General features: G+C 43.3%; 1 protein-coding gene across 1 annotated transcript in view; it reads left to right on the top strand.

Annotated features, from left to right (window-relative positions):
- C1QTNF12 (C1q and TNF related 12) overlaps positions 1-15,376 on the top strand; it is a 62,155-nt gene that overhangs the window by 28,425 nt on the left and 18,354 nt on the right. Inside the window, exons 2-3 of the mRNA XM_073585424.1 lie at positions 7,723-7,839; positions 8,430-8,547. Coding sequence (XP_073441525.1) covers positions 7,723-7,839; positions 8,430-8,547 — 235 coding nt within the window. The remainder of the gene's footprint in view (positions 1-7,722; positions 7,840-8,429; positions 8,548-15,376) is intronic.

The raw sequence follows: 15,376 nt of genomic DNA, 5'->3' as shown, positions 1-15,376 counted from the left end.
CCCAGCCAGCGAGAAGCTGGGACCGCTTCTGCATGCCATAGTAATTAAATAATCACTGTGCAATGGGGCTCCTTCCAGAAGCCATTCAGACTTCACAACAGTACTTGGGTGGAAAGTGAATTACTGTTTGTCTACCATAAAAAAAAAACGCCTTGAGTGGTTTTTACATTTCTAAATATCTTAGAACCTAACCAATATTTCACACCTGGGGTTGAGACAATGAAGAATAATTTAAGAAGTTTAACATTTTATATGATTCTTTTTTTAAGATTAGAATATAGGTTTTTTTAACCTAACCTTTTTTTTTTAACCTCACCTTTTTTTAATCTAACCTTTATATGTCTTTTATAAAATTAATGCAGACCTGCATTCGGATGTATTGCGGGGGCGGATGTACCATTGGTGCAACTTGTGCAGTCGCACAGGGGCTCAGGAGGGGAGGGGGCCACTACCACCCGCAACACAGGTGTAATTGTGCACTTTGATGACCTATTGAATAGCTATGGGCAAATCAACAATGAAGTCACTGGACAAGGTCTTCAATTCAAGGAAGATTTCACTGGTGATGAAGACACGGCTCGAGCATAGTTTGGTGTGTTCTGTGGTAACATACCGATGTGAAACCTGGACAATAAAGAAACAAACAGAAGAAGAATCCACACCTTCGAAATGTGGTGCTGGAGAAGGAATCTATCAATACCATGGATGGCAAGTAAAACAAACAAATCAATTTTGGAACAAAATAAGTCAGACATGACACTGGAAGCAAGGATCACCATGCTATGATTTGGCTACTTTGCACATCATACGAAGAGAGTGGTCACTGGAGAAGGACATCATGGTCGGAAGAATAGAAGGAACAAGGAGAAGAGGAAACCAGGAATCTGATGGCTTGAAGCTATCAAGATAACGGTGGAGAAGACTCTGGTGGATCTATCTAGGCTTGTGTGGCGCCCCTGAGGATTCAGTTGCCGCAGAGGTACTGCACCTCCTCCTGAGGTGTGGTGCCCCACCATCCAGGTGAGTTGGAGGCTCCTGACCACGCTCCAACACCTGCATCCCACACAACACAGTAGTTCAGCAAAGCCACATTGCGGCTCCCTGCTTGGAGTGTAGCAGAGCACCTTTGGAACACGAAGCATGCTGGGAGGCGGGTGGAGTTAGAATACATAAAAGAGCGGGAAGGTTTAGAATTTCAGTGAGTGTCAGTCAGTCAGTCAGTGAGAGAGGAGTGAGGAGAGAAGATCCCTGGGAGAGGGATGGAGGAAGGAGGTGCTGCAGCAGACCTCGGTGACCTGGGTCTGCTGGCACGGGAAAGGAAAGAAAGAGAAAGACATTGAACAGAAACCTGATCTTCCATAAGAAGGAAAGACTAGTAACATCTCACTTGCCAAACACCACAGGTGGCGTCACAAACTATTCATTTAACTTCATTCCACCATTTCAATTCCCCCATTACTTGGGCGCCCAGGGCCACGGACCGGGTCACCGCCGCTGTGACACATCCCGTTGACACCGGCCTGGTACCGAGTACCCCACAGCCCTGGGAGGGCGACCCACTTGCACAAGATCGATCTTCCTACAGAGTGTCCATCCATCAAGTCGCCATGGCTTGAGATCGATTCGAAGGCAGTTAAATAATAAATAGGACTGCAAAGGGCCCATTTATTGTTCTTGCACAGAGGCCCTCTTCTGTCTGTGTCCACCAGTGGTGCATTGCTCATATGCTACGAATGCTAAAATCTAACCTAACGTTATATATAGTTGAGTTACTTCTGGTCTTTTCAAGGTTTAAAAGCAACAAAAAGTTTAACAATGGGCAATTTATAGTAACTTTGCTCATACTCCCCTTCACTCTTTTGAGTAATTTCATGCAGGTTTTTCCCTTCATTCTCATAGCGTTTTTCAATATTTTTCTGGTTGTGTATGGAAACAGACAGTGTATTATCTTTAATCGGTTGTCATACATGTGACCTTTCAATCTAAATCTAATTGTAATCCAATACTTATAAATTGTTTTGCAGAATTTGCTGCAAACAAGTAGTAAATAAGAGGATAAAAATCCCCCATTGGGACATAATGTTATCAACTGGAATCATAATGTAACATGAGGAGACAACAAAAAGATCTAATAAATAAAGAGGAGTTTTTACACATTTTTATAAAAAAGAAAAAAGTACAATTCCAGATGAGAAAGTGCACTATGAATGCAAATCCAGTAATCAACACTTATTCATCAGATACAAAGATCCAGATAAAATACAATCAATGTAAAACATACAACAAAAAGCTCAAAGTGTTATGACTTTATTGTCAAACAATAAAAATGGGTATTTTTATTAAAAATCTAGCTTCTTTTGCACAAAAGGTTTTTGGCAAAATGTTGTAATTTATTGCATCATTATTGTGGACTAAAAGAAACACTGTGGTCAAAAGTTAGCCGCGAATTAGGCTACATTCGCACTTCCGTTTCCATCTTTACATCTGTTTTGCATATTTTTTTTCTCATCTAAAGAAAGTAGACTGTACTTTTTTACAATAAAGGGGATATCTGGGACTTTGTAAAAAAAAGAAAATCCTAAGCACTAACAGGCTGATAGTTGCTATCTACCTGCCTGTCGTGACTGGCGCCACTCTTCGCTGACACAGACCGCTTCTGCCGGCAATTCAGTTGTCTCTGCTGATGTCACGACGATAGAGCGGCGGCTTCTTTTCCGCCCTGCTCTATCGACGGGATGTGACTGCCATGCAATGCTGATTAACAGCTGGCTCCCTGCAGTTAGGCAATGGGGAGTCAGCGGTCAATTATCATTGGTCATTGGCAGTCACTTCCCATTGACATAGCAGGGAGGAAAAGATGCCGCTGCTCTATCGACATCAGCAGAGGCAGCTGAATCGCTGGCAGAAGCGGTCTGTGACTCCTTCGTGCTGACGAAGAAAAGCGGCGAGCACAACAGGCAGGTAAGTAGTAATTACCAGCCTGTTAGTGCTTAGGCACTTTTTCTTTTTTACAAAGCCCTAGATGTCCCTTTTAACACATAAGCAATGGCTCAGCAAAAAATAGATGAAAAACTGATGTAAAATGTCTTCCATTTGTCATCCATTTTTTATGGATCACATAGACTTGAATGATCAAATGTGTTATGGAAAAATGGATGAGAATAGGACATTTTTCTGAGTTTAACACAATGGACACATGGATCTGTTAAAACTGAATGTGTGAATGGATCCATTAAGCTCTTTGGGCCAGTGTGCTGTGTATCTGTATGAATGTAGCCTTAATAATATAATATGAAACATTCTAAAAACAGTGCATTTCAAGATACTGAGACTGCGATAAGCAGGTCACAAAAAGTTAGAACGATTTGGATAGTCGACAACTTGTTTAACACAGTCGCAGTACCTTGTGAGTTGCATGCTGAGATTCAGCAGCGGCGTACAGCAACTTTTGGCTGCACGAAACATGTAACAGTCGAAGCTGCGACAAGCCTCAGCCTTAACCACACTTTAGTAGATCAGACCCCATAATAGTGTATATGGCAGATTTACTCAATGTGAAGGAACCAATACTGCAAAACTCCCCACAATAATCAAGGAGTACTTATATTCTTATGATGACCCTCACTACATTTACATATTTGTGATGTCTTGACTTCAGTGAGAAATATATATTTATTTATACTCTTTATAGAAATCTTTATTAATGTACAGTTATATACAGTTATGGTCGAAAGTGTTGGCACCCTTTAAATTGTTTCAGAAAATGTAGTAATAGTATTTTTCCTCAAAAATTATTGCAATTACACATGTTTTGTTATACACATGTTTATTTCCTTTGTGTGAACTGGAACAACATGAAAAAATGAGAAAAAAAGCAAATTGAACATAATTTCCCACAAAACCCCCAAAATGGACCCAACAAATTTATTGGCACCCTCAACTTAATATTTGGTTGCACACCCTTTAGAATAAATAAGTGCAATCAATCGCTTCCTATAACCATCAACAAGCTTCTTACACCACTCAACTGGAATTTTGGGCCACTCTTCTTTTGCAAACTGCCCCAGGTTTCTCATATTTCACCTTCTCCCAACAGCAATTTTAAGATCTCTCTACAGGTGTTCGATGGGATTTAGATCTGGACTCATTGCTGACCACTTCAGAACTCTCCAGTGCTTTGCTTCCATCCATTTCTGAGGGATTCTTGAAGTATGTTTGGGGTCATTGTCCTGCTGGAAGACCCATGACTGAGGATGCAAACCCAGCTTTCTGACACTGGGCACTACATTGCAACCCAAAATCCTTTGGTAATCTTCAGATTTCATGATGCCTTGCACACAGCCAAGGCACCCAGTGCCAAAGTGAGCAAAACAACCTCAAAACATCTTTCAATCTCCACCATATTTTACTGTAGGTGCTGTGTTCTTTTCTTTGGATTTTTTCGGTAAACAGTGGAATGATGTGCTTTATCAAAAAGCTCTATCTTGGTTTCATCTGTCCACAAGACACTTTCCCAAGAAAATTTTGGATTAATTACGAACCTTTTGGAAAATTGCAGTATAGCTTTTTTATGTTTCTGTGTCAGGAGCGAGGTGCTCCTGGGTCTTCTGCCATACAGTTTCATTTAATTCAAATGTCAACAGGTAGTTCGCACTGGCACTTATGCTCCCTGAGCCTGTAGGACAGATTGAATTTCTTTGGAACTTGATTGGGGCTGCTTTTCCACTATCCAGACTATCCTCCATTGCAACCTTACATCAAATTTTCTCTGTTGTCCAGGGATATTAGCTACAGTGCCATGGGTTGTAAACTTCTTCATTATGTTGCGCACGGTGAACAAAAGAACATCAAGATCTCTGGAGATGGACTTGTGACCTTGAGATTGTTGATATTTTTCAACAATTTTGGTTCTCAGACAATTCTCCTCTCCTCTTTCTGTTCTCCATGCTTAGTGAGGCACACACAGACACACAATGGAAAGATTGAATCAGCTTCTTTTTACCTGGCTTCAGGTGTGATTTGCATATTGCCCTCACCTGTTACTTGCCTCAGGTGAGTTTGAATGAGCATCATATGCTTGAAACAAAGTTGTATACTCACAATTTTGGAAAGACGCTAACAATGCTATCCAGTCCAGTTTTGCAGTGTTGTGTGAAATTATGTCCCATTTGCCTTTTTTCCTCTTTTTTTGTGTTGTTCCATTACACACAAAGGAAATAAACATGTGCATCACTAACATTTGTAATTGCAATAATATTCTGGGAAAAAATTAATTTTCTGGAAAAATTTCTGAAGGTGTCAACACTTTCAGCCATGACTGTATATTTGATAAATTTGCATCATTTAGAGCCTGCAAGGTGCTACAGAGACAAAGCCGATTTAATACCCATATTGCACAAGACATATCTTTTCCTTGCCATCTTTTCTTGCCTCACCAGCAGAAATTATTGTTCTTTTATTTTATTATTAGAAATAAAATTGATATTGTTTTTTACGAGCACAATGGTCTTGCCCAATGGCTATTATTCTCGCTGCTGGGTTTTATTGCATCCTGTTTGAAGTGTGGCTGGCACATGCACATACCCTCATTTCACTAATGGGGAAAGCATACTTTTGCCGAAACGAGCCGACGGCTGACTTCTTTAACCTCTCCTTGGTCAGACATTGACACTGAGTCTTACAGCAGATGCCACTTTGGGGGCCGAAAATCGGAGGCTGAGAACTTTATACAAATGGTATATGAAAGTTTATTATCCATATGAGATATAACATTTTCAATGTTGCATTGCACCTTTTATCCGCTGAGGGACACGGCTTTACGAGATGTCATCGCCAGGCATCTCTATTGACTGTTTATTCTTATTCTTAGTGCCAAATTGTTAGGGTGTGAACAACAGTTTAGGCACCCTTGGGCAAGGCACCTGGAATTATCATTGTACTAAAACTTGCTAGATGGGAGGAAATAAAATTGCCATATTTTCCCATCTTAGTGTATTTTACGATCTGCGTATGGATCAGACTGACCACGGATCTCCCAACCCAAACTTACAGCCTTATAGACCCATATGTGGTTGTAAGTTTAGGTAAGGAGAGTCGCCGCCAGACAAAGCATTTTTGTCTGTATATGGACCATGAAATACACTCATGTGATCCCAGTTTTACTATAAACTGAATGTCCACCCTAGTAGTTCAGGACTCTGATCACACAGGGTAAGTACTGCTGTACTGACGTACATTTCCTTCAATATTTTCCCTCTGTGTATGTTTTCATTAACACATCTACTAGTTCCAGCAGTCATTACACTAGTAGGTGCCATGGACACTTCATTTGAAGCCTTTCATTTACCACGCTGGCGGGTTTAAAGTGTTACAGGACACATATGAGGCACGGCAGGCAGGCTGCGGATCATGCCATTTGCTGCGTTGAAGTAAAGCGAAATTCTAGTCCATGGAATTCATCAAGAAGGCAGAAAAATTGTGATTAAAATGAATATTTTTTTTAGTTGCCTTTAGATTCTTTTGAATTCACTTTTAAGCCTTTATGTGAAAGTATTTGTTAGCAATATATCCGGAATGGAAGGCTCTGACATATGTCAAGGAACAAGCATAAAGCGGCGTATGTCGCCATGAAGACCCGTTATAAAAAAAGGATATTGTTTGGCATATTCGAAGTCTAAAGGCTCTTATACATTTATTTTTGCACATACATATATATTTCCCTACATATAGAATGATGGCAGTCTTAAAAGTTTTATTTGATAATTTTATTTAATAACAGCTTTTTCTTATCCCTAAAAAGTATTCCAAAGTCACTTCTCGTCTCCCTTCTGTCTAATATGCTCTTTCCTGCCTGTTGTAAAGACTAATCCTTCTCGAGCAGCAACTTAGGCCCCATTCACACATGTGATTTTTGTGTATGTGTTTTATTCATTGTATATTGTGAATAGGACAAATGCCTATTATAGCGTATGTCCCATTTCGCATAACGTTGCTTTTTTTTATGAAAAAAAAAAATCCAGCATATGTCTGATTTTGATCCATTGTGCAGATCAGATTTGACCATTCCAGTAAATGAGGCCATGGTAAAAATGAACATCTTGCTGATGCCACTTGTGTTGCACCCGTGTGCTGTCCGTTTTTCACTGAACAGTAAAAGGAGGAGCTTTGTAAACATCAGTTTTTTTCATGCAAAATAAAACAGATGACACTTGTGAAAAAAGGACCAAAAATCGATGAAAACAGTATCAAGCACACTGAAATGTGTTCTTTTTTTGCATAGAAGATAAAATCTGAAATGTGAATCTGGCCTTTCATTGATTTAAATGAAAACCATGTAATTTCATTTCCCCAGTGATGACACTACAGTGTTATGGAGCACTGGCTGCAGCTAGCTGACGATGTAAGGAATCAGATTTGCTTGTGGCTGTCTTGCCCCTAAATTTATCAATGTGTTGCACAGTGAATAATTTTGTGCAAAGTCAGTATTTTGCAGCAAGGTCATTACTTTGTGTCTTCCGGATGGGAGTCCTGAGAACTGTCTCCTACCTGCCAGCTCCTATATTGATTGGCTGGCCTGTTATGATGTCATCGTTGTGGTGTGGCCTTTGCAGAGCTCCCATCATGCAGCCACTGTCTCCTGATCTGCTGCTTGGACCAGGGTCCTGAGAATTTATTTGCTTATCTCTATTTTAATGTAAGGTTCTTTCTCTATCTTTTGTTCAGCTTCCTGAATCACTTGGTCCTGAAAAACCAGATCCTGCACTTACATGGGTGAATTTTAGAGACCGAACTAACGATGAAACATACCCCAAAAAGAAATGTAAATCTAACAAGAATTCTGTGAGTATATAAATTGCTCGGTTTTTCACCATTGTTGGACAGATCCATTTTTCCCAAACTCCCTACTCTGCAATATTTTCCCATACAATTGATCTCTAATTTAAAAGTATGAATATTTGCTGATATTAATATATTGTAAATATATTTTGGCTTTAAGGGGTAGTTAGTATCACAAATATGGGTTATGATGACCTATTGATAGGATATGACCCCAATCAATTCCTCTGCAAGCCCCATGTGGATGGAGTGAAAGACGCATTTAGAGGACTGTGATCGTCAATTTTGGGTAGTCCCAAACTCTGCTCCATTCAGATGGGGCTCTGCAAAGCCTCCGTTCTTAGGATTGGTGTTGGTCCCAGTGATTGAACAAGAATATATTGAGATATGAATCCAGACTAAAAGGTTTCTGTGCTCCAGATAAAGAAGCTCAAACATCTTAGATTGCTGTCCTGAAACAACAACTCCAAAATTGGTGGTTTTGAACAACTTATGTGTGTTGGTACCTTAAGATCACTTCTAGAAATAATGCAATAAATTGGGGAGCACTGGACTGTACATACCATAATGTTTTAATTTTTTTTATTGTTCAGAGACTATCTGGGCCACCAGGCCCACCAGGGCCACAAGGGCCTCCGGGGCCCCCAGGAATGCCAGGAGCTGAGGTCACTCATGAAGTATTATTGCAGGAGTTCAAACAGATACTCAAAGGTAGTGTGATTCTTTGAACAATACATCGTATATCTAGATATATTTTGCACTAAAGCTTCCCATACACATTAGGCTAGTTTCACACTAGCGTTAGGAGGCGCAGCGCAGGGCCGCCGCTAAGCTCTGCCCCCGGCCACGCCTCCTCCTATGGGCACATGTCACTGCATGCGACGAGCGCACCCAATATTTAGCGTTGGGTACACTAGCCGTTGCGCTGGTATGGTTTTGCCGGCGCATGCACCCTTTTTGCGCTACACCGAGCGCACAAAAATGCAACACGGTGCGTTTAGCGCATGTCGGCGCAGCGCAAAAAGGGTGCATGCGCCGGCAAAACCATACCTTGGTCAGCAGAACGCTTTTATTTTGCCTATGAAATAGCGAATGAGAGATATCTATTTTCTGGGAGAACAATGCGACCAGTAGTCCGAAATCACACACGTCCAATCGACATCTCTCGCAACCATCAGTTGGCAGGCACCCCATACACACATTAGACCGTCGGCCAAACCCATTAATATCAGCAGGTTTAGCAGACAAAACTCTAATGTGTATGGGATCTATACCACTAGAAATAGATCTGTCACGACCCTGTTGTCAGAATACCCAGAGTCAGGGGCTCCTTTGCTGTCTCTAACGCTATGGGCACCTTAGAATCCTTGCTCCCCGGATTATTTCTGTTGGTAAAGATACTTGGTAACTTGCTGAACTCCTGGATCAGCCCTATATCTGTCCTCCTCCCCCACTCAGGGAAGTGGAGATTAATAGTGTATGTATATGCAAAAACCAGACTAACAAGAGAGGATGTACAGGGATAAATGAAAATACCAAACATAGAAATATGCACTCACAGGCAACAGGGGAATACTGGGGAGAAAAGGAATGTAAACTAAATAGGAGAGGATGAGGAATTGTACACAGCTGAAACACCAAGCAAAAGTCTCAGAACAATACTCCAAATGCCTCTACCAACAACTGACTCTTCCACTCCACACCAGGCAGTACAAGACTAACACTGACAATCCAAATTGCCCAAGGCAATTATATATTGCAGACGAGAGTGTCCAAAACTAAACAGCTGAGATCACTCAAGCAGGAAGGCTTCAGAGACTCTAAGCAAAACAGTTTATCCCTTTCACTGTTAACAGAAACCTGCACCATTTAATATCAAGGAGAAGTGGTTCTAATCAGTGGACAAATACGTGAAATCAGACACTGCGTTCTTCTGGCCCCTCTTTGTCGCAGTAAACTCATGACAAGATCGATATGTCTATGCGTAGCCATTACTACGGTGGCCAATTATTTTGGTGATGTTATTCTCCGATGTCCTAGGACATTTTTGTGAAAGACAAGTCTATTAGCCAAGGACTACCTGTACCCAGTAGCATAAATATGACTTGAAAGAAATGAGATCCTTCATTTATTACCATGTATAGACAGTAATTATAAAGAGTGTCCCTAGCTTTGGAGGGCTCAGTATGTCCGTTCATTACTCAGCATAATGATTTCAAGGTGCAATACTTCACTTCTCCTATGTTAACAGTGTAAGGAAACTAAATATTTGTTGCTGGTTTCCCTGCTGGGTTCCTCTTCAACTGGATGACACCATGTGTTTGGCTTAATGGTTTCTAGTGTCTAAAATGTCGTATGTGCTCTTCACAAAAATTTATATACATCTGTGCTTGAATGGGGACTAGAGTTGAGCGAAACGGGTCGAAAAAATTCAAAAGTCGCCGACTTTTGGCAAAGTCGGGTTTCATGAAACGAAACCCGACCCTAGGATGAGGTCGGCCACGAGGTCGGCGACTTACGCGCCAAAGTCGCGTTTCAAAAGTTTGTTTTGCGCTCTTTTTCAGCCAATCAGGATCCACGGACACTGTGGGCAACGTGATGACCTAGGCACGGGTCACCACCATCTTTCAGAAGGGCATGCAAGTGATTGGCTTGCTTTGGTGGGCGTCACAGGGGGTATAAAAGGGCGTGCACGCCGACCGCCATCTTACTTCTGCCGATCTTAGTATAGGGAGAGGTTGCTGCTGATTCTGTAGGGAGAGCGTTAGGCAGGGAAGAAGACAAAAAAACTGCTTCTGCTGCTAGCGATTTGGCCTGCACAACACACAAGTCACTGTGTGTGCAGTGCAAGGGGAGGCTATATTGTGGTGTACAAGTGGTGTTGGTTGTTGGGCTGCCTTTTAAGGCTTCCTGACACGCTGGCATTGCTGTTTACCCACTGCTCCGCAAACTGCTTTTTTAAAAGCAATCCAATCTCCCTTATCCTCTAGTCACTTTTGTCACAGCTGTGCCATCGAGCCTGTCACATAGCGCTCAGATATCAGTGGGCCTCACACAATCCACAAGTGTCCAGTGTCCAAAAGTGTGCGCAGAGATTCAAAATCTCCATTATCCTCTCGTCACTTTGGTCACAGGCAGCTGTGCCATCGAGCGTGTCACATAGCGCTCAGATATCAGTGGGCCTCACACAATCCACAAGTGTCCAGTGTCCAAAAGTGTGCGCAGAGATTCAAAATCTCCATTATCCTCTCGTCACTTTGGTCACAGGCAGCTGTGCCATCGAGCGTGTCACATAGCACTCAGATATCAGTGGGCCTCACACAATCCACAAGTGTCCAGTGTCCAAAAGTGTGCGCAGAGATTCAAAATCTCCATTATCCTCTCGTCACTTTGGTCACAGGCAGCTGTGCCATCGAGCGTGTCACATAGCACTCAGATATCAGTGGGCCTCACACAATCCACAAGTGTCCAGTGTCCAAAAGTGTGCGCAGAGATTCAAAATCTTCATTATCCTCTCGTCACTTTGGTCACAGGCAGCTGTGCCATCGAGCGTGTCACATAGCGCTCAGATATCAGTGGGCCTCACACAATCCACAAGTGTCCAGTGTCCAAAAGTGTGCGCAGAGATTCAAAATCTCCATTATCCTCTCGTCACTTTGGTCACAGGCAGCTGTGCCATCGAGCCTGTCACATAGCGCTCAGATATCAGTGGGCCTCACACAATCCACAAGTGTCCAGTGTCCAAAAGTGTGCGCAGAGATTCAAAATCTCCATTATCTTCTCGTCACTTTGGTCACAGGCAGCTGTGCCATCGAGCCTGTCACATAGCACTCAGATATCAGTGGGCCTCACACAATCCACAAGTGTCCAGTGTCCAAAAGTGTGCGCAGAGATTCAAAATCTCCATTATCCTCTCGTCACTTTGGTCACAGGCAGCTGTGCCATCGAGCCTGTCACATAGCGCTCAGATATCAGTGGGCCTCACACAATCCACAAGTGTCCAGTGTCCAAAAGTGTGCGCAGAGATTCAAAATCTCCATTATCCTCTCGTCACTTTGGTCGCAGGCAGCTGTGCCATCGAGCGTGTCACATAGCGCTCAGATATCAGTGGGCCTCACACAATCCACAAGTGTCCAGTGTCCAAAAGTGTGCGCAGAGATTCAAAATCTCCATTATCCTCTCGTCACTTTGGTCACAGGCAGCTGTGCCATCGAGCCTGTCACATAGCGCTCAGATATCAGTGGGCCTCACACAATCCACAAGTGTCCAGTGTCCAAAAGTGTGCGCAGAGATTCAAAATCTCCATTATCCTCTCGTCACTTTGGTCACAGGCAGCTGTGCCATCGAGCCTGTCACATAGCGCTCAGATATCAGTGGGCCTCACACAATCCACAAGTGTCCAGTGTCCAAAAGTGTGCGCAGAGATTCAAAATCTCCATTATCCTCTCGTCACTTTGGTCACAGGCAGCTGTGCCATCGAGCGTGTCACATAGCGCTCAGATATCAGTGGGCCTCACACAATCCACAAGTGTCCAGTGTCCAAAAGTGTGCGCAGAGATTCAAAATCTCCATTATCCTCTCGTCACTTTGGTCACAGGCAGCTGTGCCATCGAGCGTGTCACATAGCGCTCAGATATCAGTGGGCCTCACACAATCCACAAGTGTCCAGTGTCCAAAAGTGTGCGCAGAGATTCAAAATCTCCATTATCCTCTCATCACTTTGGTCACAGGCAGCTGTGCCATCGAGCCTGTCACATAGCGCTCAGATATCAGTGGGCTACAAACTACTTTTCCTCCCATATCGATGTTCTCCCACACAGGTCATTCCCCTTTGACTATTGGGCCGCTAAACTGGACACCTGGCCTGAATTGGCCCAATATGCCTTACAGGAGCTCGCTTGCCCAGCTGCAAGTGTGCTATCGGAAAGAGTCTTCAGTGCAGCTGGATCAATCCTGACAGAAAAAAGGACCCGTCTGTCAACCCAAAATGTGGATGATCTAACCTTCATTAAAATGAACCACGCATGGGTTTCCAAGGATTTTGTCCCACCTTCCCCTGATGACACATAGGGTGACAGAAAAATGGCTTGCTTTGGTCCACCTCTTCCTGGTACTTCACCTATTTCGCCTTTTGCATCAGCTGAATGTCCAACATCAACATATGCCACTTTCTAAAACTCCCTAACTGTGCTGCCTCCCCCCCCATGGCCGGGGTCACCACCTACCGCACGACACCGTGAGAGTGCCGTTGCCCTGGACAGGTGGGTAGGCCGACTCTTGGGCGCGGGCACTGGCACAGGGTCCCTCATAGTGCAATCAAGTGTCTCTGACGGTGGTGGTGCACACCCGCCGTCAGACACACCGCTGTACTATGAGGGGCCCAGTGCCAGTACCGACGCCCACGAGTGGGCCCCCCTTGCTTGGGCAGGGCCCCAGCATTTGCAATCTTTACCTCTCCCTGCTCCTCCGCTGTGTAATCTGGGCCGTCAAATCCATACTGTGCCTGACACCGTCTGAGCCTGCCTCCTGAGACATATATTTTGAATGTGTACGCTATCCATACATGTTATCCGGGGATACGGTACCCTTTCTAACCTTTGTGCAATCACGTGCAATCCATACTGTGCCTGACACCGTCTGAGCCTGCCTCCTGAGACATATATTTTGAATGTGTACGCTATCCATACATGTTATCCAGGGATAAGGTACCCTTTCTAACCTTTGTGCAATCACGTGCAATCCATACTGGGCCTAACACTGTCTGAGCCTGCCTCCTGAGACATATATTTTGAATGTGTACGCTATCCATACATGTTATCCGGGGATACGGTACCCTTTCTAACCTTTGTGCAATCACGTGCAATCCATACTGGGCCTAACACCGTCTGAGCCTGCCTCCTGAGACATATATTTTGAATGTGTACGCTATCCATACATGTTATCCGGGGATACGGTACCCTTTCTAACCTTTGTGCAATCACGTGCAATCCATACTGTGCCTGACACCGTCTGAGCCTGCCTCCTGAGACATATATTTTGAATGTGTACGCTATCCATACATGTTATCCAGGGATACGGTACCCTTTCTAACCTTTGTGCAATCACGTGCAATCCATACTGGGCCTGACACCGTCTGAGCCTGCCTCCTGAGACATATATTTTGAATGTGTACGCTATCCATACATGTTATCCAGGGATACGGTACCCTTTCTAACCTTTGTGCAATCACGTGCAATCCATACTGGGCGTGAGAACGGCTGGCGAGCTGTTAAGCAAGCTACAGCACCTGTCCAGACAAGTACAGGGATTCCCTAGCGAGGAGACTTATTTGATTGTTTTCAATGTTGGGACAGCAATTTTTGGGGAGCACTATACTCTGGAGAATGATAGATGGGGCCCACCATACACTGGAACATTCCAAAGGTGGACATCAGACACTGGAGCAGCATTTACAGGGCCCATTATACACTAGAGCATTAGAAATGGGGCCCATTATGTTTGGAGCATTATTTGGGCCCATAAGACAGTGGAGCTTCAGCCATGGGGACCAACATATACTGTAGCATTATGTGGAGCTCATCATATACTGTTTCAAACATTATATGGGACCAATGATTCTGTATGGAGAAATAGATGGGCCTCGTCATGAGATGTAAAAAGTGAGGTATTTTTCATTGTACTATACCGCTATTTATCTGCCGTATCGGAGCATGATGAGTTGTGGTATGTGTTAAAGGGGCGCTCTTTCGCCCAGGGCACATGAAAACCTGCAGCCAGCCCTCCCCCCCCACAACTTTAGCCAAATAACCCCCATTTTTCAGTGCGTAACTTGTATTATGAAGTTAATTAAGGTTGACAAGCTTAAGTAAGAAGAATTGATGCTTTTGGCATTCAAATGGGCACTGTAGGTGTGTTTCCTGTCCTCCTCTCACTGCCGACTTTTATTCCCCATTGACTTACATTGGGTTTCGTGTTTCGGGACGACCCTGACTTTTCCCTATAATCGGACGATCTTGCTCGACCCGACTTTTGGAAAAGTCGGGTTTCACGAAACGAAACGCGACCCTAAAAAACCAAAAGTCGCTCAACTCTAATGGGGACCAATTGCCTTATGTTTTTAGAATATAAGATACACTTTTTAGCAAGGAAAAAAAATTTGAAAATTTGTGCCCAGGTGGGTCTTGGGGTGCCAAAGCCCCTCTGACTATTTCTGAATCACAGGACAGAGCACTGATATAGAGCTCCACCAAATCATTAAGAAAATATGCAGCTGTTCATAGCTGTTCTTCCTGCCCAACTCTGATCTGTATGTTTAGTGTGGGACAGAAGAAGACAGGATACCAAAGAACACAATTCTGGAGTCTGGGGAAATTAGTAATTACCAGGCATTAAACTGTTATTTTACCCAATATTACCAGGGAACAGAATGTGAACGTCCTAGTACTACCTATTTATATTACTCTAAACCACTAGGAGATAAATTACGGTATGTGCCCTGATATATCCTTATATTATTCTTACTTTTTAAACCTGGATGTGA

The sequence above is a fragment of the Dendrobates tinctorius genome, unplaced genomic scaffold (genome assembly GCF_039654945.1).
Source record: "Dendrobates tinctorius isolate UK_male_01 unplaced genomic scaffold, ASM3965494v1 ptg000086l, whole genome shotgun sequence".
NCBI lineage: Eukaryota > Metazoa > Chordata > Amphibia > Anura > Dendrobatidae > Dendrobates > Dendrobates tinctorius.
Note: the sequence above shows the minus strand (reverse complement) of the source record. Positions and strands in the feature narration are given on the sequence as shown.